At 49.7% G+C, this 23,985-nt stretch overlaps 1 protein-coding gene across 16 annotated transcripts in view; it reads left to right on the top strand.

The window, feature by feature from the left end:
* MED15 (mediator complex subunit 15) overlaps positions 1–23,985 on the top strand; it is a 71,721-nt gene that overhangs the window by 37,782 nt on the left and 9,954 nt on the right. For 4 of the 16 annotated variants that reach the window (XM_070626805.1, XM_070626806.1, XM_070626808.1 and 1 more), the window contains 6 exons: positions 3,222–3,273; positions 5,051–5,080; positions 6,672–6,884; positions 13,573–13,796; positions 14,888–15,235; positions 16,417–16,545. In XM_070626805.1, coding sequence (XP_070482906.1) covers positions 3,222–3,273; positions 5,051–5,080; positions 6,672–6,884; positions 13,573–13,796; positions 14,888–15,235; positions 16,417–16,545 — 996 coding nt within the window. Of the gene's footprint in view, positions 1–2,740; positions 3,084–3,221; positions 3,274–5,050; positions 5,081–6,671; positions 6,885–13,572; positions 13,797–14,887; positions 15,236–16,416; positions 16,546–22,423; positions 22,544–23,985 lie in introns of those variants that run through there. The other 12 variants (XM_070626814.1, XM_070626803.1, XM_070626801.1 and 9 more) reach the window with 9 other exon arrangements.

Here is a 23,985-nt window from a genome sequence, read left to right as displayed (position 1 = left end):
TTGACACCAACTTGATATCCAGCTCATATGTTTCGATTTATTTTGAATTTTTAGGAGTTATACTTTTGTTTTTATCTTGAATTTGGTAAAAGATTTACGCATTTCCAGTATGAAAACCATATAACAAGATCTCATTTCCAGCCCAGTTCCTGATGCCTCTGTCAGGGGTAACTGTTCATCTCTGATTTTGGTGTATCCTTCTGGCATTTCCTCTTGTAGTCGTAAGCAAATATTTCTATTCAGATTCCCCATGTCTCTTATACAAAGGGTAGTGTGTAGTGTGTGGCATGTGGTATTTTACATGGAGCATGTGTGTGTCCCTCCTCCTACTGCTCACTCCACTTCCATGTGGGGAGATGTACCTCACTCCTGTCATTGGTTGGGCCCTTGTGCAAGACTTGTCAGGTCAAGCAAGTGTTTAAACTGTATAAAGCTTTTTTTCCCATGTTTCTATCTTCTCATTTACACACCAGGCATGTTAGTAGTACCTGCCTCATTGGGTGGTTGGCAGAATTAAATGCATTAATATCTGTAAAGTGTTTGAGCTGTGCCTGGCACCTTCTAAGTGCCAGAGTGTTAGCTCTTATTGTGTGGGGTCTGATACTACCCAGCCTCACATGCCACCTGGACATTTAAATTTTTTTTTTTTTTTAAAGATTGTTACCTGAGCTAACAACTGTTGCCAGTCTTTTTTTTTTTCTGCTTTTTCTCCCCAAATCCCTCCAGTACATAGTTGCATATTTTTTAGTTGTGGGTCCTTCTAGTTGTGGCATGTGGGATACCGCCTCAGCATGGCCTGATGAATGGTGCCATGTCCATGCCCAGGATCCGAACCAGTGAAACCCTGGGCCGCTGAAGCAGAGTGTGCGAACTTAACCACTTGGCCATGGGGCCAGCCCCCATGGATGTTTAAATTTTTGATGTTGAGTGGGGAGATGGTAAAGACTGAGTGAAGATAAAGGAGCTTACATGTTTTTCAGCCCTTTTTCTGGAGCAGTCCTGGAGAGCTGGGGCGCCTTGGAACAGAAGCGGGTACCATAATCTATTTGTCTGGATGGGGTCTGGGACTTGTCACAACTGGGGAGTCAGGACACCAGCATCCGACAGAGTTGGGAGCTGGGGACATAAAAGAGCCCCAGCCTGGGGGAGATCAGAGGCGCAGTTTCAGATCCCAGAGTCTCCTGTGGAAAGGAGCGCCTGCAACAGACCTGCAGCACTCAATTTCCGATGGTTCCTGGGTGACCTGGCTTTTGCAAGGATTTTGGAGATGTATTTAACCTACAAGAAAGCTCTTTGGCGGCAGTGTGACTAACTGCTTCTTGTGCCCGTTTCCACTGTCAGGTGGTCACATCCCTCCTTCCCTTCCTCCCCTTCAGGCTTCCTCATGCTGGTCTGGTCCCAGAGCCTCCACTCCACTGGGCAACAGGGCAGCCTCAGCTGGGAGCAGACCATTCTGGCCGTCCTGCCCTGTGCCGGAGAGTGGTGCTGGGACTGCAACATGGTGACATCTGCCCACCTGGCTCTGAGCTTTTGGTCTTGGCTCTGTTCGAAGGGCTTTCGGGACATGCTCCTGAGCCCCATTTTATGTATCTTGTGTCTAAGTAAAAGTATCTGGTTGCTTTTTAAACCTGCTTCCTCTTGTTTTACCTTTAATGGAAGTGGGGAAAACTCAAGAAATTCTTTTAAGGTATTATTGACCTAAAAGATGGCCCAAGGCCTTACCAAGATGTCAGACTAGGAACTGGCAAGCTCCTAGTTCTCGTCTCCTCGTGCTTGGCCACATCATCTCCCGAGCTTCCTTTAGCTTCTCCACTTCCCACTCCCCGCACCGCTGTCCCTCAAGGAGCAACCTTGGCAGGGTGTCCACACACAGGAGCCCTGACTCTAGGGGACCCGCTTTACTCCCAGCACATTGTCTTTCCTACCAGAAAGTGGTGGGGACAGTCAGAAATTGGGAGTGTTGATGATACCTTCTGAGTGTCCCTTTGCTCCAGCAGAGCCTCACTGTTCCTCCTTCTGTACCTGCCCTCTCTGTATGTGCTTATCATCCCAGCTTTGCCTTTTCCCCTCATGTTTTCCTCTGCTGATTCCTCTGGTGGGGTGAAGTTTGGAGATAGAGGAGGGATAATACAGCTTTAGAAAGTGTGCTTGTATTTTTACATTCATCTGAGACCACTTTCATTTTATTTCCCTTTCCCCTGGAGGTGTTCTTCTGACAGTAGGTTCACTGTTTGTCCCTGAGCTCACAGGCGTGTGTCCCCGGGATAGTACGACCACAGGTGCTGCAGCTGGGTCCTGAGCTGTGTGGGTGTCATCAGTCTGCTGTCTAGTGGACTTAGGAGGAGGGTCGTGTGAGCAGAGCAGAGAGTGAAGGCTCTGCCCTTTTGGGGCTGCCTTGCTGGAGGATGGGCATTTCACGGACGAGAAGGATGGTACAGCTTCTCCAAAATAAGATTTTTAACTCAGACATCCTTTCCTAGACCACAGGAGAGATTTCCCTGGAACACCCAGGAGCGAGTGTCCATGGTTGCAAAGAGGACAGTTGGTGGAAGGCAGGCCCTGTTGGGCTGTTCCAGAAGCATGACAGCTGGGACAAAGAGAGCCTTCAGCAGTGACCTTCACCTGCCACCCTTGAGTGGCGCTTTACCCTCTCCCTTTTTGGGGCTGTAAATTCAGATTAACACAGATCTCTGAAAAGCACAGCCAGGGGCGCATGTGCAGATTTGCATGCAAGTCTGACGTCAGCAGTGAGAAAGCAACAGGCTGGGTATTAAAAGTGAAAGTGCTTTGATACAAACAGTGCAAAGACAAAAGTGGCCCGCCCACATCTACTTCTGACATGCCTTGTGACCTTAGGCTGGCCCCTCGTCTGCTCTGTGAAGAGAGGGATACCTGAGCTGGCTCACGGCCCTCTCAGCTGAGTGTTGCAGCAGAGTGGAAGGAGCAGCAGTTTGAAGTCTCTTGGTACCCTTCTTGGTTTTTTGTTCCTTTGTGCCTTTTGTTGGTCGGCTGAAGCTGAGCACTGACAGCTTTTCTCTGAGAGATGGATTCGAGAGGAGGCCCAGCCGGGCAGAGCCTTTCCTGTGAGTGGGCCTCAGCTCGGCAGCCTTTCGGGAAGAACCCTTGGCTTGGTGGCAGGGCAGTGAGAGGGGGCAGGAAGGGGCGTCATTCAGCTTCACTTCTTCATCTGGGATTAAACTGCTTCCTGTTTTTACTTTTAGGATGAATACCTTTCTCTCGTGGCCAGGCTCATTATCCATTTTCGAGACATTCGTAAGTAAAATTTTACATTTCTGGGTGGTTGTGATTGCTGTGAGATGCTGGCCCTGTTGTGCAGCAGTGAAGCCTTGGCTCCAGTGCCTGAGTCAGAATGTCTGTGTAAAAGCGCCTGCTTTCTGGGAAGTTCTTCACTGCTTTGCATTTGATTCCATACTTCCCATCCTCCCAGAGCCTCAGCCTCAAAAATGCTGATTCGCGCATAATGGAAATGTTGGCCTTGAAGTGTCCTAAACTGGACTGCTATTTACTTGTCCATTTAATGTTTTTCAGAGGGCTGTTGCTTTGATCTCTAGGCAGTTCTTAAATAAGCAGAGTTTACCCTAGGCCGGAAACTTCCTTCTCTACTACTTAGTTTAATTCACTAACTAGAATGGAGGTCTGACCTACACGTGTGTTCCTGTCAGGCTGGGAGCTTCTAAGGCCGACTTCCTAAGTCCTGCCTCTAGCTCCCTGCCCTGGTAAGGGTCGCCTGGCCCCTGCTGCGTGCCACCTCCTCTGACTACCAGAGTCCTGCTGTGGTCCTGTCAGCCAGGCCCAGCAGCAGCCGTGTCTCTTCAGAAGTGAGGGTGTCATTGCATTCTGGGGTCAGGGGTCTTTGTGGTCTTCTGTGTGTTATGCATAAGCATGTAGACACTGAGTGTTCCTGGATGGCCACAGTCTCTAAAGGAAGCTGAGCTGGCTGGCCACTCTGGAGTTTCAGCCACTAGCACCTCCTGTCTCCCTGCAGTGGTGTGACCACAGGAGATGGGTTCCTCTTGACACAGCCTGTCCTTGGATCATGCACTTGGCAAGTCCAGTCACTACTCCCCCATGGTTGTAGATGCAGCTGCAGCTTCAGTGTCAGGAATCTCAGACAAAGGGAGATACTAGGAATCCTAGGGCCCCTGTTTGGCCAGGAAGTTTTGTGTCTTTCTGCGCTAACTTTTTACCAGAATGGCCAGCAAGATGAACTTCACTTGATTTCACATTCTTTGTTGTGTTTGGGAAGGTCCAGCGGTGTTTAGAACAGGAGGAATTGGAACAAGGAGCCATGGAATGAGCAGCCTGGATAAGATGCCCTGGTTTGTTCTGGCAAGGGGCTCTGCTGTTGGAACTGGGCTGCCCTGTTGGGGGGGTGGCCCTGGCATGGCAGTGTACACAGACCTGTGGGCCTAGGGCATCCACGGCTGTCTCACAGACTCATTGTAAGAGACTGGAAGTGGTGTGGCAGTGCCCCATGTGATGCTGGTGCCAGCCTGATCTGGCTTCTAGCCGGCCTTGGACAGACTCAGTTTCCTCATTTAGAAACTGGAGATGCTGCCTCACCAGAGTGGGCTGAAAATGGAGATGTTGTGGAGTTCTCAGCACCAGTGTGGTCCCATCTTGGATCCTTTGAGCTCTCCTGTTTGCTGCTCCGGGCCCAAGCTGAGACCCTGGACCTGGGAAGGAAGGAGAGCCAGAGTAGGCCCAGAGCAAGCCTCTGCCTGGGGGATGTTCTCCGAGGCCCCAGGTTGACCATGAGGTGGTTCTGTACCCTCTTTCCCCGGCCCCCTTATGTGTCAGTGCTGCCAGGAGTCGGACAGATGCGCGCACACGTACATACATACATACCTACCCACCTACTTACTCTGAAGCTCTGAGGTATGTTTTGTTTAGTTTCTAGGGAGGGTCAACTCAGTTGACCTCAAATGACCTCTGGGCAAATGCCTGCAAAACTGACTGATTGTGAAAATATGTGGTTATATAAAACTTTGTTTACTTTGGGTTTTTTTTTTTTTTTTTTTTTTAATAGATAACAAGAAATCTCAAGCTTCTGTCAGTGGTAAGAGTTTTTCCTTTTTGAATTAAAGTTTTTCCCAACCTCGGATCTGGGGTGGCAGAAATGAGGTTGTGGATGCTGTGCACTCATGGGGTTAGGCTAGAGGAGAAAGTTCACAGAAAGAAGGGCTCTGGCTGGCCATGGGATCTGTGGAGCTAGGGCTGCCCCCTCCTCCATCCTTCCTCTTCCCTGCAGACTGTGAAGTCAGACAATACTGCCCCATCCCATTTCATTCAAATGTTTTTGCCCAGCAAAAAGATGATAAAAACCCACACAATTATTGAGACATTATCTAAGATTTTGAGCTCTCTGGGAGAGAACTATTATGGTATATTCAGTATAATAACCTATAGTAGTATTTCTTAGAGAAAAGCTGTGAATTCACTTTCTTAAGTTACAGAGTTTTTTTGTAAATTAAGAATTATCATTTTTTATTTTTTAATTTCAGGGCTTTATCACATGGGAACCCTGTTGATTTAGCTCTGGTCTCGCTGACTGAGCTGCCAATGAAGGGGTTTAGCAGACCAAGACGGCCAGCTAAGCTCCAAGCATGTCAGGAAGGAAGCTAGCCCGGCATGCTGTTGGTCTTAGCAACAGCAGCAGAACTGTAAATGCCAGGCGCCCATGCCTGCCTGCTGAGCTGGCTGCACCTGCCTGCGTGGGCCCTGTCTCCTGCAGGGTCTCTTGGCACGTACCGAGATTGTCTGCTGTTCCAGGGCCAGGAGGGATCATGAGCACGTGGCCAGGAGAATGTCCGGGTTCTTGGCATTGGAGTGTGGGGTCCTGGGTACCCAGTTCTGTGTCATGGTGCACTGGTTGGGCCACTCCTGTCTGCAGGTAGCCGTTTGCTCAGAGTCTATGCTGTTGTGATGAGAGCCTTGGGTTCCTCGTCCCAGGTCACAGCATTGCTCACTGAGCTGAGTTCACCATTGGCGAGCGTCATTGTGCTGCTCGGTGCTCTTTGGACCCCTCCTGCATGTCTTAGCTTGTTCTGGTGTGATGGCCTGGATGCAGGGGTTTGTCCTGAGAACTCCTCAGTGAGGGTCCTGCACAGACTTAGCAGAGATGGGCTTCTGGTGTGCAAGGAGACTTGTAACCTCCCTGGGAGAACATCTGTGCCTCCCCCCCAGCCCCCTCCTCCCCATTCTTGGCCCTCAGGCTCTCGCTTCCTGTGAAGAAGAGCCCATCATCTTTTGTTGTCTTTGGACTTCCCAGCTGCATCTCACCCAGCAGTAGAGGTGGACAGCCAAGAGGGGCAGCACTGCTGCCTGCCCTCGAAGGCTCAGTGTTAGGACCCTGTCGTCGAAGGTCCCTCAATGTTAGGACCCTGGTACAGGCCAGGCTAGGGTATGGGATATGTTCTCTCTTCAGGAGGGCTCATGGTCCAGGTGCGGTGACAGACACACTCCTGGCCCTTGGGGTGTGACAGGCAGTTGGGCAGGGGTTTGGGAGGCTCCTGGGCCTCTGGACTCTCACCTTTTGGGGCTTTGAGGGACTTGAGCCTGGAGACAGGAGGCAGTTTGTGCTCAGTGAGGCCTCACAGCCTTCAGAGCCGTGCCCAGTCCTGAGATACTGTGCCCTTGTGTTCCCACAGACCCTATGAACGCACTACAGAGCCTGACTGGTGGACCTGCCACTGGAGCAGCTGGAATCGGCATGCCTTCTCGGGGCCCAGGACAGTCCCTGGGTGGGATGGGTGGCCTTGGTGCCATGGGCCAACCCATGCCCCTGTCAGGGCAGCCACCCCCTGGCACCTCAGGGATGGCCCCCCACGGCATGGCTGTTGTGTCTACCACAACACCACAGAGTGAGTACCACGCTTCTTAGAGAACCTGCTGCTTTCTTTGCAGGTGACGCACATTTTATTCCTTTGTTACGATGCTATCAAAAATGCACGGAGAAGCTCCAAGGAGCTCTGTCTTTTTATCTTTGTTGTGTGTGGAGACAAAAGGCTCTAAGCCTTCTTTAGGCTACCAGAAGGGTTAACTGACACTGAGGCCCTCCTCCTGCCCCTCACGGAAGTAGAGGACTCAGGAGATTGGGGCAGCCTGGGACTCCACTCAAGGGGTTGTGTTTTGTAGCTGAAATAGAAACAGTTACATCTCAGGATGTTCTCAGCCATGAAGCAGTGCTGTCAGCGTCCCTCTCCCCCCCTGGACTGCCCCGATCTCGGCAGCTGTCCCTTCTAGTGCTGTCCTTGTTCCTTGGCTGGCCCTGGGTTGTGGCTCACAGCCATGTCTCTGTCAGGCTTTTCTTCCCTGAAGGAAGCGTCTTGCCCTCTTTGCGCTCCTCTGCAGGACACGGCCCCTTGTCCCCTCCACACAGCTGCTCTAGCAGGAGCAGGGCTGCGGGGCAGGTCTCCCTCTCTTTCCAGAACCTGTCTTGATGGACCTTTGATTCTCGTGAACATTTCTTCAGTACTTGGGATGTACTTTAGTACTGCATAGTGCTTCTATACTTTTTTCCCCCTTTATGTAGTTTTTTATTTTTAAAATAGTTTAAGAGTCACTGGAAGTTTCAGAATAGCACAGAGTTCTCATGTGCCCTTCTCCCAGCTTCCCCAGTGATGATATCTTAGTACATTTTCAAAATGGAAAAATCAACATTGGGACAATACTGTCAACTCAGGTGGACTTTGTTCAGACATCACTAGTTTTTACATGCATTCTTATGCATGCGCTTGTGTGTGCAGTTCTATGAGATTTTATCATGTGTGGAATCGAGTGACCATCACCACAGTCAGCATGCAGAACTGTTCCATTGCCACCAACAAGCTGTTGTGTTACCTCCTAATAATCACACCCTCCCTCCAACCCTAAGCCCTGGCAACTGCCAATCTGTTCTCTGTCTCTATAAGATATTGTGTCACTTTGTGAATGTTACATCAATGAGATCATACAGTGTTTGACTATTTGAGATTGGCTTTTTTCACTCAGTGTAATGCCCTTGAGATCCTCCAAGTTGTATCAGTAATTTGTTCCTGCGTATTGCTGAGTAGTGTTCCATGGGCTGAGTTTACGTAGCTCTTCACCCTTGAAGAACGTTTGGGTTGTTTCCAGTTTGGGGCTGTTACAAATAAAGCTGCTCTGAGCACTCACTCACAGGTTGTGGTGTTTCGATGTGTTTTTGTCATGCATCCCTCACAGTAACCCTGTGAAGAAGGCAGTATTGCTGCCTCTGCTTTGCCCATGAGGCAGCCACAGCCTAGAGCTGGGGTTGAGCCCAGGCTCTGACTCCAGCACCCCTATTCTTTGTTGAATTTCCTGTACGAGCGTCATCTTGCTCTTCTTCTCAGAGACCATGTGCCTCCTCATTCCCAACCACTCCTGTGCTGGAACCTTCCATCCCCAGCCATCCCCTTCTCAGATCTTCATTCTCTTCTCCTTACTGATGTCTTGCCATCTGACTCTTAGCTCTTCCCTTAGTTCTTTATCTCAAGCTCCTGTGTCCCCTCTTGTCTTAGCAGCACACCTGACACACACACACACACACGGCATTTTGTGGAAGGATGCTCAGGAAAAGTGCCAGCTCTGGCTCCTTTTTATGTTCTACTCTGGTGTATTGGTTGAATTTCTTTTTAATCACAAACTTATATTTTATAATAAAAGATAGTTTTAAAATGTATGAGTTTGGAATGCTCCCATGATTTGTCTTACAGTCTCATTCCTAAGATTTTATTTGTGAGAAGTTCCGTGGCGAAGCTTTGGTATACTGCCCACACCCTCCCCACTCTGACCTTGGCCCACATCCTGTTGTCAGCTTCTGAGGAACCTGGTGTCCTGTGTGGCACTAGGGGAAGGTTTGAAGTGGGTTCTCTATTTTCAGGTCCTGCTGCTTCCTCTGTCAGAGACCGTACTTCCCTGCTTTTGACCTCTTGCCTGCCTAGGCTACCCGAAATAGGTGTTATGGGCCGAGGGGCATTTGTTATCCCTTTCTGACACTTTGTCCAGATGCCACTGTGTGATTGAGGCCACTTCAGGCCTTAATCCACTGACCTCAGAGTGTAGGACCTGGGTCAGAGGTTTTGCTAGTGCTCTCAAAGGGCCATCCAGGGTGCATTGTGATAGTCTCTAGGTGACCTGCCTTAGTCATATGAAGTACAAACTGATGGCTATGGGTGAGACTGGGGGCTGGAGACAGGTTTGGAAGCAAGACTTACTTTTCATTTTATGTTGTTGATCCTCAATGAATCTTATATCATGTGCACGTAGAGCTGACTTTAAAAATAAGTCCTATTTCTGGCTGTTTGACAGACTGGGTGCTGAGGAACCCTCTTCCTTCTGGATAACTAGATCTGGGGTAGGCTGCGTTTTGGATTACTGGGCTGGCAGAAGGTAGGGAAAGCTCTTTGCCCTGCTGTGTCTTGGCTGCTGCAAGCTTGGGGAAAGCAAACCTTGGATCTCTCTGCCCAGCAGGATTTATGCTGGGGTCTTGGCATCCCCAGTTCCCCCAGAAGCAAGAGCACAGTGAGCAGCGTGCTCCCACTTGAGGCCTGTGGGAATTCAGATGAAGGGCAAGCAGTGAGCACACACTCAAGAGGTCAGCAGGTATGAAAGGCAGCAGAGCTACCGTGAGGAGGAAGAGAAATAATAAGCCCATGTAGACACCCAGGGACCACACACACAGCAATTGTTAGGTATGAATTGGTATGCTTAAAGAAACAGAGGGTAGAATTCCAAATGATGAACAAGCACTGACGCTATGAGGAGTGACCAAGCAGATTTGAAGAGGAACCAAGTGGAACTTGTAGAAACAAGAAATAAAATTATTAAAAGAAGAAAGTGTGGATGATTAATAGCAGATTAGATACAGCTGAAGAAAGACTTTGTGAACCAGAAGCTACATTTGGAGAAATTACCTAGAACATAGCCCAGAGAAGAAGACTTGAGAAATAGGAGGGCAAGAAATATGGAGGATAAAATCAGAAAGTCTGACTAACATCTACTAAAAGGACCAAGTGGGAGAGAATGAAAGCCACAACAGTATGTGAGGAGATGATGGCTGAGGAAAACCCAGTGGACCCATGTAGGTTAAATAAGGCATCCAGGCCTTAACCTGTTATTGTGAAACAGCAGAACACCAAAGGCCAGACGAGTATCTTAGAAATGGCCAGTTTCTGTAAAGGAGCAAATAATAGACTCAGCAGACTCAGTAGGAGGTTGTTAGACTGCTGAGAATAGAGCAACCAACCACAGTTGTGTGCTAGCAAAGCTCTTCCAAGGACTAGGGGGAGGCAGAGGCATTTTTAGATTAACAAAGCTCAGGAGACCTTCACTACAAGGTGTTTTGTGTGTGAGGAAGATTCGCCCTGAGCTAACTTCTGTGCCAGTCTTCTTCTGTTTTTTATGTGGGATGTTGCCACAGCATGGCTTGATGAGCAGTGCTAGGTCTACACCTGGGATCCAGATCTGTGAACCCTGGGCTGCCAAATCGGAGCATGCAAACTTAACCACTGTGTCACCAGGCCAGCCCCACTAAAAGGTTTTTTAAGGGCATACTCTTACTTGGCTCACCAATTCCTCTTAACTCTCAAACTATCCTTTCCGAGATGACAGGTGTGAAATGGGAGAAGAAGTGTTTTTCAGGTAAGGTAGTAAATGTGTGTAAATCTAAATCAGCGAGAATCTAAACCAGCGATTCACCCCTGGGGGATATTTGGCAATGTCTGGAGACCTTTTTGGATGTCACAACTGTGGGGGTCCTACTGGCATCTAGTAGGTAGAGAGGCCAGAGATGCTACTAAATACGTTATATGCACAGGATGGCCTTCCACTGGTGACATAGAATTGTCTGGCCTGAAATATCAGTAGGGACAAGGTTGAGAATCCTTGGTGTAAATGACACTTACCTCTGTAAAAGAGCGATGCTGAGAGCCAGCTTCACTCCATGTGGACCTGCTACATTGCAAGCACTATTTTGAAGGATTTACCTAAAATGAATTTTTTAAAAATAGATTTCTTAATTCCTAGTCCAGTGTGTCGGTAGGTACTATTATTGTCTCTTTTCTACAGCTGAGGAAATGGAGGCACAGAGCAGTGACAGAGTTTGAGTCCAGGCAGTCTGGATCAGAGGCCAGAGGCTGTCCCCCTAGCCATTATTCTGTCCTGCCTCTTAATATAAGTCTGCTATGCGGGCGTAAGAAGATAAACAGAGACTGAACTGAATGGAAGTCAGGAGGGGGAATCTGCCAAGGGTACCAGGTCTATCAAGTGTGTGTAAAACCTACTTTAGGAAATAATTAGAGAGGGTTCTAAGGTTCTAAGGGTTCTAATGGAATAAGAAAAAAATAGCAAACAAATCCAAACAATATACAAAATTGAAACCAACCACCCAACAAAAATACATTTCAAAAAAGGAGAAAAAATTTGTCCATTATACCTCAATAAAGCTGAAAAACAAAGGAGGAAAAGAAGCTTAGAAAAGGGAAGATAAATACATATAAGTTGAAAAATATAAGTAATCTCAATAAATGTGCATGGACTAAACTCTCCTGCTAAAGAACAGGAACTGTGAGAGTGAATATAAATGAAAGGAAACTCTACAGCTATGTAATTCTTACAAGAAACACAGCTAAATAGAAGATGCAAAAAGATTTGAAAATAGAAGATGTATTGGGCAATTACCTCTCTCAGCTGTTGATAGTTAAGCAGACAAAAAATGATAAGATTTGAACAACGTAATAAACAACCTCATCTAAGCATGTGGAAGGAACAAATATGCTTAAAAAAATTAACCATAAAGCAAGCCTCAGGACTTTCAGAATATTACTGCCATACACGTAATGTTTTCTGACTATCAAACAGAGGTAGAAGTCTGTAACAAGAAGATAAATTTAAAAACTCTTACACTATCAGAATGGCTAAAATGCTGGCAAGGATGAGAAGAAACTGGATTACTCATACATTGCTGGTGGGGATGTAAAATGGTTCAGCTTCTTTAAAAACTAAATGTCCATCTCAGCAGTCTCACTCTTGGGTATCTATCCCAGAGAAATGAGAGCCACATTCACATGAAAACCTGTACACAAATGTTCATGGTAGCCCAAATCTGCAGTCTCTCCCAGATATCCTTTATGGTGTGAATGGTTAAACAGTCTGGAAGATAACCAGACCGTGACATACTGCTTGGCGATAAAAAAGGATAGAGTTACTGATACACATTACAGCCTAGGCGATCTTCAGAAAATTACGCTGAATGAAAAAGCCAATCGTATTGTATGGTCCTACTTACATAACATTTTTGGAATGACAAAATGTTAAAATGGAGGACTCCTTAGTGGTTGCTGTGGTGGGGGAAGGGGGGTTGCGGAAGGGCATGGCACCTCCAGGAATACCTGTGCTGGTGGAGCTGTTCAGTATCTTGACTGTAGCGGTGGCTGAATCTACCTAAGTGAGAAAATTGTATAGCGCTTAATATACACACCCATGCAAATGAGTACACATTCTGGTTGTTACTATAAGTTTACAAAATGGTAGCCTTGGGAGAAACTGGGCAATGTGTACAAAGGATCTCTGTATTATTTCTTTCTTCTTCTTTTTTTTTTTTTCTGCTTTATCTCACCAACCCCCCCCCCCCCCCCCCACACACACACACAGTTGTATATCTTAGTTGCAGGTGCTTCTAGTTGTGGGATGTGGGATGCCGCCTCAACATGGCCTGACAAGCAGTGCCATGTCCGCGCCCAGGATCCGAACACTGGGCCGCCACAGCGGAGCGCGCGAACTTAACCACTCGGCGACGGAGCCGGCCCCCTATTTCTTTTTTAAATAAGAGCTTTATTGAAATATAATTCATATACCTATAGTTCACCCATTTAAAGTGCAATATTCAGTAGTTTTTAGTATATTCAGAGTTGTACGACCTTTACCACAATCAATTTTAGTACATTTTCATCACCCCAAAAGAAACCACACCACAGAAAATTTTGTAAATGATTGTTTATATCAGGATTATTCGTAGTCACAAAAAATGGAAACAACCCAAATGTACATTAGCTGATGATCAGATAAACAAAATGTGGGAAATCCGTATAATAGAATATTATTCAGCAGTAGAAAGAAGTGAAATACTGATACGTGCTGCAACATAGGTGAAAGTTGTAAATAATTATGCTAAGCGAAAGAAGCCAGTCACAAAAGACCATATGTTGTGAGATTCCATTGATATGAAATGTCCAAAACAGGCAACTCTGTAGAGACAGAAAGCAGATTAGTGGTTGCCTGAGGCTGAGCCTCTTTGCCATCCTAAAAGCTTAGTCAACCCTTTGCTCTTTATTATTTTAGAGTACTTCGTAATAGTAAGTTCCGTGGTCTACACAAATGCCGCTCCCATCACATCTGTCCCTCTTGTGTAACCTGAGTGTTCCATTCCAGTGGCAGTCAGGGCACTGGGCCGTCTTGCCACCCTCCCTGTGTGCATAGCTGCAGTGGCAATGGGCCTTTGTTTGGGCTTCCCTTGCTGTGCACCTGGGCCTGACTCACGGGTCTTGTCTCCAGCCCAGCTGCAGCTCCAGCAGGTAGCGCTGCAGCAGCAGCAGCAGTTCCAACAGCAGCAGGTGGCACTGCAGCAGCAGCAGCAGCAACAGCAGCAGTTCCAGGCTCAGCAGAATGCCATGCAGCAGCAGTTCCAGGCGGTGGTGCAGCAGCAGCAGCAGCAGCTCCAGCAGCAGCAGCAGCAGCAGCAGCACCTGATTAAATTGCATCATCAAAACCAGCAACAGGTACTAGGTGCCCTTGTTCCTGGCACATAGCCTCCCTTCTCTGGCCCTTGAGCCCTGCACACGCACCAGCCACAGTGCTGGGTACAGGGGCCTCCTGATGACTCGTGCCTGGGCTTCCTCCTCCGTGGGCTTCTTGCAGAGCCTGTGACAGAAAGGAGTAACAGGCCCTGACTTATTAGGAGGGTGCTGTGATTGCACGAGGAGGGCCTTTCTGTCAGGCTTGGATGTCTGGCTGTGGGCCTACTTTGTGCTGGAGGGGCTGGATCAGTGGAGGCTTCTGGGTGCAAGTGATTCATGTAAGAGTTAACTGAGAAGAACACTGCAAAATGTGGAAATGCTTGAGCCGTCCCAGGGGTGTGTTTCTTTTGAGTACGTACATGCCTCCTGTTTTGTCTCTGAGTGTTGCATTTTCTGGACACAGCACTAATTGACACCCCTCCAGTGTCCTGCACGGGAATGGCAATGTCACATTAGAAGCTCTGCTTGTAAGAAAACATTTCTTCTTCTCATGGTTTGCAGTCAGCATCTAGACATGCGTCGGGTCTGCTCTTGGTTGAGGGAGGAAAGCCCTGAAGGTACCTCTCCACTTTCCCATCCCCTCCAGGCCTTGGCTTACTGCCTCCTTTTCCCAGTGGCCACCCTCCTGGATCTTGGAGGCCCCCCCTCCCAGAGCTGACAGTGAATCTTCGGTCCCAGTTTTCCTACTCATCCTGAAAGGCAGACATTGGTCGTCTTCATGAGGCTCGTACTGTTGACCACTGTAGGGACCAAACAGGCATCATTAGAGAGGCCTTAGAGGACTGCAGTCACCTGAGTGTTTATCCCAGCTTCTGTGGAGCTGCACCTCTATATTACTAAACCCTCCAGATATTTCCCTTCAGCCTTCTTTCATCCTCTCATGTCTAGGAGTGGACCAGCATCTCATGGCCAGGGCACAGGAGCACACGATGTGTCCTCAGGGTCCTTCTGTGGAAGGTGTTCCCTTCCCTTTGCCTTGGGTGAGAGCAGCCCAGGCAGACTTCTGGGGGGCAAGGCTAGCACAGGGCCCAGGGGCCAATGGGGTGACCAAGTGCTACTTGTTCTGCCCCTAGCTACAGCAGCAGCAACAGCAGCTGCAGCGGATGGCACAGCTGCAGCTGCAGCAGCAGCAACAGCAGCAGCAGCAGCAGCAGCAGCAGCAGCAGGCTTTGCAGGCCCAGCCGCCAATACAGCAGCCACCAATGCAGCAGCCACAGCCTCCCCCCTCCCAGGCCCTGCCCCAGCAGCTGCAGCAGATGCACCACCCACAGCATCACCAGCCGCCACCACAGCCCCAGCAGCCGACAGTTGCTCAGAACCAACCATCACAGCTCCCACCACAGTCACAGACCCAGCCTTTGGTGTCACAGGCTCCGCCCCTCCCTGGACAGATGATGTATACCCAGCAACAGCTGAAACTTGTGAGTACCCATGGCTCGTGGTGGGCTGCAGTTCTTCTCATGGTGCTGCCTGCAGCCTGTGGCTGGCAGCCATTTCTGGTGCTCCTTGGCTGTAGACGGCATGGCCTCTTCAGGCACTGCGATTCAGGCAGCCTTTTCCCACACTGGCCTCTACGTCCAGCTCAGCAAGGGAGCATGCATTCTAAGAGCTGCTGCACACTGTACAGGGGTGCCCCTCTTGCTGGAGCAGCAGTTTGTCTCCTAAGCAGTGTGGCTGATTTCGGCAGTGGCCGTTGTCATTTTAAGATTGTGGATGATGCGATGGACGGCAGCATGCCTGTCCTCACTGTGGGTGGCAGGCCGCCTCCATCGGGCATCCACGGTGGTTTGCTGACTGCTCGGAGTTATGTTCTGAGCAAAGAGCCCTGCCATTGCCATATTTTGGAGGGGGTATTAATATAAAATACTGTTATTTTTAGTCTTATGCATCTCTGTACAAAGCAAATCTAGTCAGTGACATTTACACAGAGAGCAGAATATTGTCACCAAGTCAGGGGTAGCTGTGTCAAGGGGCCATTTTAATGTTTTTTCGGCTCACTTCCTTGGTTTTCGTGGCCTTTTCTATTTGTGATTCATTGAGTGGAGTGGGAACTGGGGCCCTACCTGAACTGAGTGGTAGGTGAATAGGAGGCCCCACGGGGTGGGCTGGAAGGCAGGGGAGGGTCGTGAAGAGCAAGTATGGTCACACCTGTCACATGGGAGCCAGCCTGTTGCTGACTGGCCAGCCCTCGTTTCCTTCAAGGAGTCAGGGCTCCAAGGGGGGTTCTCATAAACTCAGTGTGCTTGGTCCAGAGGCCAGGCCGGCCAAGCTGTGCACTTGGCTTTGGGAAGCATCGCTTTGCTTGCATTGGTAGTTGGTGGTGATGCTGTATGGTGACATCCTGGTGGGAGGGATATGCTTCTCACCAGAGTGAGGAGAGGTGGGACTCTGCTGTGCCGACTTGGGGCCAGGCTGGCATGGGACATTTCTGATGAGCCATGGGATAAGGGGATGGCCAGGATGGTGATATCATAGCCAGTGAAGTCATGATGATCCCATCCTCCTTCTTACAAAAAGCTTCAAGATTCAAAGCTTCCACAGAAGTAGTGGGTGCTCTGCCCTCTACCCTGGGTGGCTCCAAACTGCATTCTCCCTTCCTCAGGTCCGACCTCCGATGGTGGTGCAGCAGCCGCAGGTGCAGCCCCAGGTGCAGCAGGTGCAGCCCCAGGTGCAGCAGCAGACAGCGGTACCGACAGCTCAGGCCTCCCAGATAGTGGGTTCTGGAGTCCAGGTGAGGGCCTTCGGAGCCGAGGGCTTCTGCTGGCAGGTGCATGTCCACCTACGCATGGAGCTAGATTTCAGGCGCTCTATAGTGAGGGTCATGGTTGGATCAGGGGTCAGGTCGGTAAAGCACGGGCTTCTCTACCCTGGCACTCTACGAGACCAGGGCTCTCCCTGGAGCCAGTCCCTGGGAGCCTCGGGTTGGCCAGCTCTGCTTGGTCATATCTGCGTTTCCCAGCTGCGTAGTGCATGTGTTGTTCCCACCTCTCCTCTGAATTCCTTTATCATCCCACTTCCCTTCTCTGAGAACACGAGCGGAGAGGAGAGCATTGCAGTTTCATCCTTGCCGCAGCTCTGAGTATGGGGCTAGTGGGGGGATAGACAGTAGCTCTCTAGAAACCGGGAAGAGCACGAGAACAGGAGTCCCTGGCTCCAGTGGCTGGTGCGGGCTTGTGCTGCAGCCCCTTGCCCGGCTGCCTCATGTGTTCCCCTCTGTGCTAAGAATTGTGGTCAAGCCTACCACGCCCACCGGTGTATACTAGATGTTGGTGGGATGGAGTAGGCCCTGCCTAGCCTTTCCTAGTAGGGGCCAGATTGTTGTTAGTGTCTAGAGATTGGAGATCAGGCCTTATGACTTCTCTATAGACACCCCCCGCCCTTGTTCCTGTGTGGAGGAGGGAAATCATCCAGTCTGGGGCCTTGGTTCTTCCTGTCTCTGCCCAGTGGTGGGAACACTGATAGTCGCTGCTGAGCAATGAGATTTGGCTTTAGACAGAGCAGAAGTTCTACTTGATATGGAAAGACTGCAGCTGGGGCCCACCCACCCCTGTGCTGCACTGTGCTGAGTGGCACCCACTGTGCTCCTGCCCTGCTCGTTACCCACTGGTCCACTGAGCTCCCTGTCTAGTGCATAGCGGCCACATGTCACGCACTTCTGGGATGTGATGTATTCTGTTAGAGTCAGATGACATTTCACTGTAGGGGGTAGCTCAGAAATGGTCCTTCCTGCTCAAGTCCACAAGAAGCTGCCTGAAGAAAAGCATGCTGACCGAGGCACCTGAGGTATTTGGATGTAGCTGAGTCGGCCTAGCAGCCTCCCTAGACACTGCACCAAGTGACCTGGGACCAGAGTTCCCCAGATCACCAGCTTGCCCAGATACGGTCTTGTGCAAAACATGCCACAGACCTTATGTCTATAGCTGAGGAGTGGGCTGGCTGCTCTGTGTGACTAGGTTTGAGTCCATCTCTGCCACCATCACTGTGTATCCCAGGCTTGTCCTCAGGCCTTCTGGGGCTTCCTCTTCTTGATGTCCCAAGCAGAGAAAGAGGTGGTGCGTGGTCAGAGCTGGGACGGTGGTGGCACATAGTGACCGCCCAGGCTGCAGAAGCCGTTGCCCTTGCCACCTCGCTACCTTCCTTGCCTCCCTCCCCTGTTCTGGGACCACACTTCATGGAAACTTTTGCATCTCAGGTCTGGTCCAGTAGGAAAGCAAGAGGCTTGGCATTCTTTACTTTGTAATGGCCGTCCTAAAGCAGAACTACCCTTTTCATCCCATTTCTTGGTGTTTGGGAAGCAAGCAGCTGTAGAACAGTTGATGTCTTCCGATGGTCCAGGTCCGTTCTGCTGGTGTGTTTGTAAACTTCTGGCTCAAGGAAGTGTACTCCCTATAGCTCCCGTGGTGCCTTACCACCTTCCAGAAGCAGGATGTGGCTGTGTGTGTTCAGTATCCGCACTGCGCCTGTGTGTGGCACTGCTCTGCCCAGTGGTTACTCTGCCCTTTGCTTCTGCTGGAGGTCCCAGCCAGCGTGGGAGCTTGGCCATGGACTCAATCACCTCTACAGTAGCATTCTTTTCCCCCCAGCGGAGCTTGGAGGGGTGCTGGCAGGCAGGACTCTTCTTTTCAGCAGGGACTCTGGGGAGATTGTAGGACTCTGGTAGCTGGGGAAGATGAAAAGGGTTGCCGCCTGAGTATTTATGGGTGGGTTTGGTTTGGTGAGGAGTGCACCTTCAGGTTCTTCAGGAGTGATGTTCACATCCCTCCCGCGTGTCGTAGACCAGCCTTGGGCAGAGCAGGGGAGAGGCCTCATCCTACACTGCTGGCCTTTGGTGGGGTTGCTAGGTGCTGGTGGCAAAGGGAGCATTCTTGAAGCCCAGCAGAGCACAGTGCACATTTGTGCAGTGCCTCTCAGCCCAGATGCAGTGCCTCAAGGGCCTCTGCCTCTGGTCTGCTGGCTTGTTTCTGGGCTTGGTCCTGCCTCACTGCAGGCAGTGCAGGTTCATAGAGGCCGGCTGGCTGGCCTTGCTGCATTGTTTGAGCAGCAGTAAGGTCCCTGGGTGTCACAAGCCCTCCTGGGGGGATCTCTGGATTCACAGCCCTCCTTTGCAACCAGGGTTGGCACAGTGGACAAGACAAGGCTGCAGATATTTTGACCCAAAAACTTAAAAAGTATGTGATAACTGTAGAAGACAGAAAGTGAGAAAATTATAAATAAGGGAAACATTCCAGCACAGGAGAAGCAGTTTGGCATCTTTTCTTTCCAGATCTCACATAGTCAAGGTCATACTGTACATAGGATTTTATTTGTGGCTTCTTCCCCATTCACATTACAATAGAAGTAAAACATTCTCCTGTAATTTAAAACCCTTGGTCAACATTATTTTACGCCGCTGTTTTAGTATTCCACTTATGAATGTATCCTACTGTCCTTAATTACCATCTTGCTCTTGAATCCTGAGATTATTTCCAGTTTTTTGCTGTTACCATGTCCTAATACCTGGCCCAGGGTCTGGATGGTTTGCTAATGTGTCTCAAAAGTAAGTCACTAGGTCATTTTGAGGCCCTCGAATCATATCCGCCAATCATCTACCAGGAGTTCAGAGATGCAGGCTACAACTCTTATGTAGTATTCATGTACTTGACGTCAGGACGAGGTGGCTGTGTGTCACAACTTCCTGGATGTGAGCTGCTGCACGCAGGCGCAGGTTCCATGAAAGAAATGCTGGCATGAAGGGCCCACGTGGGCAGCCTCCAAGCCTCCTCTCACAAGTCAGCCCCCTCCGAGCAGAAGAGAGGCACCTTGTCGAGTGTTCACTGGTGCTCTGGGCCCGATGGGTACCCGGGGTCCTCAACCTGGACTTGAGTTTGAGATTTTGTACGCCTGGCTCTCTTATCTGACGTTACTCATGTAGATGAGAAAGGTGGCATCGCCGTCACCACAGTGGGATTTATTGGGACACAGCAGGAGAGCTGTGCTAACTTCTCTTTCTCCCCTAAACTTTATCTGTGACTGCAGATAAAACCAGAACAGAATGCGTCTCCGTTTCCAAACCGTCCCTGTGCTTTTGTCTTTTAGCATTCTGTTCTTTTAGTGTATGGAAACGTAACTATAGTTCTCAAGGTATGAAGAATTGTTACCAAAGACACACTTCCCCAACGTGCGTGCATGTAACACGGCTGCGGTACGGCGATCTCTTGATTGAGCCTCGCCGCCCTGCCTTTACCCCTCTCTCCTCTTTCCAGGCCCTCCTGCCCAGGGACTGAGGAGGAGCCAGGCCCACAGCCTGCGGGGTGGAGCTTGAACTCCTTCTTGGGTGGATGTGTCTGGGGAGGCAGAGAAATGTAGTCACTTGGGGGAGTGGGAGAATGAGTTGCTGGTTGTTCACTGCCTGGCTCATCTAATCCAGTGAATACTTCTGGTGTGTTTTCATTAGAATTGGTGGTTAAAATGAGCTTTCCCTCTCAGGAGTTCTCGGTTACAAGAAAACCAGTCTGCAGCAAATCAGATTTAAGCTTTTTGTTCCTTACTACTTTTGTTTCTTCCTGGAAAATGTTTGCACCTCTCTCATACCACCTGACTGACTTCCAGGCCCTTCTTCCTCTGGAAGGAGCATTGTCAAGTGGCCACAGGGCTCTCAGATGGGCTCCTCAGTGCAGTGCCACGTCGGTTATAAATGGACACTGTTCGCTGTTACCCTACCTGACCACAGGCTGAGAGCCCAGCCCGGGAGAGAGTTGCTTTCAGCCCCACTCTGGACACCTCCTCTGGGAGGAGGCATGTTTCCCTGAGGCTTTCCCATCTGGAGCCCTGAGAACAGGCATACCTTGTTTTATTGTGCTTCGCTTTATTGCGCTTCGCAGATACTGCATTTTTTACAAATTGAAGGTTTGTGGCAACCCTGTGTCAAGCAAGTCTATCAGTACCAGTTTTACAACAGCATTTGCTCACTGTGTGTCTCTGTGTCACATTTATTTTAGCAATAAAGTACTTTTTAATTAAGGTATGTACATTGATTTTTTAGACATAATGGTATTGCACACTTAATAGACTACAGTGTGGTGTAAACATAACTTTTATATACACTGGGAAACCAAAAAATTTGTGTGACTCAGTTTATTGCAGTGATTCACTTTATTGTGGTGATCTGGAACTGAACTCGCAATATCTCTGGGGTATGCCTGCTACTGTGAGCACTGTTGCACCCCCACCAACATCTCACTTAGTGTCTGATGGGGTGGGGCGTGGTGGGCTCTTCAGGACCATGCTTACATTTTGGCAGACACCAGGAGAATGACTTCCTCACTCCCCACCCCTGGGAAGTCCTTTCATTGATGTGGCTACAGGAATGTCCACTGCCCAGCCCTGCGTGAGGGCTGCCCCATTCCCACAGCCATGGGAGATTCAGTTTGGCATCTGCTACTGCTTGTCACCCCTGGCTTGTGGTGCCTGCTGCATGCGACCCATGGGTGTGAGTGTGGGACATGCGTGTGATGCCAGAGGTCTCCCTCGGGCCTTTCTCCTGCTTTGGAACCCTGTCCCTGGCACACCTTGCTGCATGGACTCAATGGCCATCATCACTGCCCCAGTCTCATGGGTCAGTTCACAGCCTCTTGGGATAGATGTTTCATTTTTCCATGATCAGTCCTGCTTCCTTTCTGAACCTGGTTGTGTTTTAGTTTGGTCTCATCTTCATAGTTGTGAGAGCACGCAGGCCCTGCTCTCAAAGGACCAGACTAGGGCTCCATCCCCCAACTCAGAGCCCAGAGTGAGGGTGACTGGGTCACGGGAGACCACCGGGTTCCTGTCAGTGCAAGCAGGCCTTGACCCATGGCAGTGCTGCCTTTGTGCTTCCAAAAGTGTAAGTTGATCGTGGGGGGTTGAGGGGGTGATCCCAGCTAATGCTGGAATTCTGGAGTTTGTGGTCATCTTCTATGTTTAAGGACAGACCTGACCCATGTCCCTGTGGGACATCCACCTCCTCACGAGGGCAAGACCCCAGGCGGAGTCCCAGGCTTCCCTTCCCCATCTCCCTCTGATCTTAGTTATAAGAGAAAACCAGTTCCTCGGTAAATAGTCAGAGGCCTGGAGGAGAGGAGGATGGTTTGCGTTCAGGCCCTCAGACGCATCTTCCTCAGGTGGTGTGTGCTGCTGAGAAGGAAAGGTGCCATGAGCCCGCTTAGCTGGACTCTGCCTCTCTCTTAACGGTGGTTGGCTTCTCACAGCCAGCTTTGGTGGAGTGTACTCTTTCGAAGTCTCTCCCAGGAGCCTGGTCTCCCAGAAACACCACCCTTGGCCCTTGAGGTCAGGCCCTGAGGGCTCTGCGGGCCCGTCAGCAGATCAGAGCTTTGTTGAAGGAGTGCAGCTAACAGAATAGAAAGGTCTGGAGGCACGTTCTTGGCGGCTCCTCTGGATTCCGATGCCTAGACAGGCCTTGGTGCTGTGGGCTTGAGCATGTAGGCCAGCCTCTGCCCCTCCCAGGCTGCCCGAGCCCCCGAAGGCCCTCACCTGTGGACGCTCCTTGTCGCAGAGGCTGCCCATCCCTTTCCACTTGCCCATGCACTGCGTTTCTTTGTTGCGATCACCTTGTCTGTTGTCCCTCTGTCCTCAAGATGATCACCGCAGCCTTGGCCCAAGGCGGGATGCAAGTAAGAGCCCGGTTCCCACCCACCACCGCCATGTCTGCCGTCCCGTCAAGCTCCATCTCTTTGGGCGGACAGCCCTTGGCACAGGTATTTACGGGGCGGTGCCTTTGTGAGGCACACTGTAATCGTCAGCGACTTCCTTCACAGTGGCGCTCAGAGTGCCTAACCAAGCTTACATGGGGCCACATCCAGCTTGTGTTTCTTGAGGGGATATGAGGAAATACTTGAGTGTTTTCATTTTAATGTTTTGGAAAGTTCTAACGTTTTCATTTTCTGGAGAAGGTAGGAGCAAAGTATCCTAAACATTTTAGCATTTTAGATAGTTATGCTGCTGTCATTTCACAGTAAAATGAAAAAGAAGCTAAGCCGATAGTTTTGCTTTTAGGGCTGTGCTGTCTAATGCTATAGCCACTAGCCGTCTTGGCTACTTACATTTAAATTAGCTAAAATTAAATAAATCTAAAAATTCAGTTTTTGAAATTACATTCAGTTGAAATTCGTTAACATTCAAGTGTCCAGTTGCCCCATGGGGAAGCTGGTGGCTGCCTTATTGGACGGCACAGATTGTAGAACAAGTCAGTCCAGTCCATTCTGGTGGAAAGTTCTGTTGGACCATGCTGTTCTAGACTTTACTGTGTAGAGTGTAGACACACACGAACACATACACGCGCGCACGCCCCGTTCTAGGTAGATAAAGACTTCTTTGTACATTACACTTTTCGGGGATGTGAATTCCTGGTTCTCTGTTATCGTATGAAATTTAGAATTCTTCCATGGTGTGTTCATTTGTTTAACAGAGAGTCATCATGTGAATTCCGTGGGCCAGGCACTCTTCTAGGAGTCTGAGAATAAAATGGTAATAAGGTTCTCTAATCTTACAGGCTTTCCATTTTAGTTGGTTTGCTGTGAAAACCTCAGATTTGCCAAAGCTTTAAAATTCATTTTCTGTTGTAAGGGAGATGCAGCTATAATCCTAGCAGGCAACACCCCCTGCCTTTCCCAACGGCACGTGTGCAGGCGCTGCTGTCGCCTCGTGTGAGGGGTGCCTATGTAGATGGCTGCAGTCTGGCCCCACAAAACATGCTTCCAAGAGAATGGTGAGGGCCTTCCTGAGGCTGAGGCATTGCCATCTGGGGCCATGTTCAGTTTTCACCCTCTCTGCCTCCCGACCTCCAGGTTCACCCCAAATGTACCATTCACACAGTTTGTCACAGACTGCAACTTGAGTTGTTTGGTTTGTCCTCCCTTTTGGTAGTTGTTGGGTTGTAGGAGGAGGAAGTGGCTGGAATCTGCTGGTAAAAAGGCCTTGTGACAGAGCTGTCTAGAGGAGCGAAGCTGGGGGGCAGGGGAAGCAGGCTCTGTGGCCAAGGTGGCAAGGAGGGTAGGGTGACCTGGAGGCTGCATGGGGGTCTCAGCACAATGCCTGGCTGAGAGTTAGTCCCTTGGTGCCTCAGGCGACCCCCACCCTCCAGCCTCCTTACTTGCTTATGTGTCATTAGTGTGGGTCTCTTTGCCCTGGTCTCTTTGGA

This window comes from Equus przewalskii, chromosome 7, assembly GCF_037783145.1.
Source record: "Equus przewalskii isolate Varuska chromosome 7, EquPr2, whole genome shotgun sequence".
Classification (NCBI taxonomy): domain Eukaryota; kingdom Metazoa; phylum Chordata; class Mammalia; order Perissodactyla; family Equidae; genus Equus; species Equus przewalskii.
Note: the sequence above shows the minus strand (reverse complement) of the source record. Positions and strands in the feature narration are given on the sequence as shown.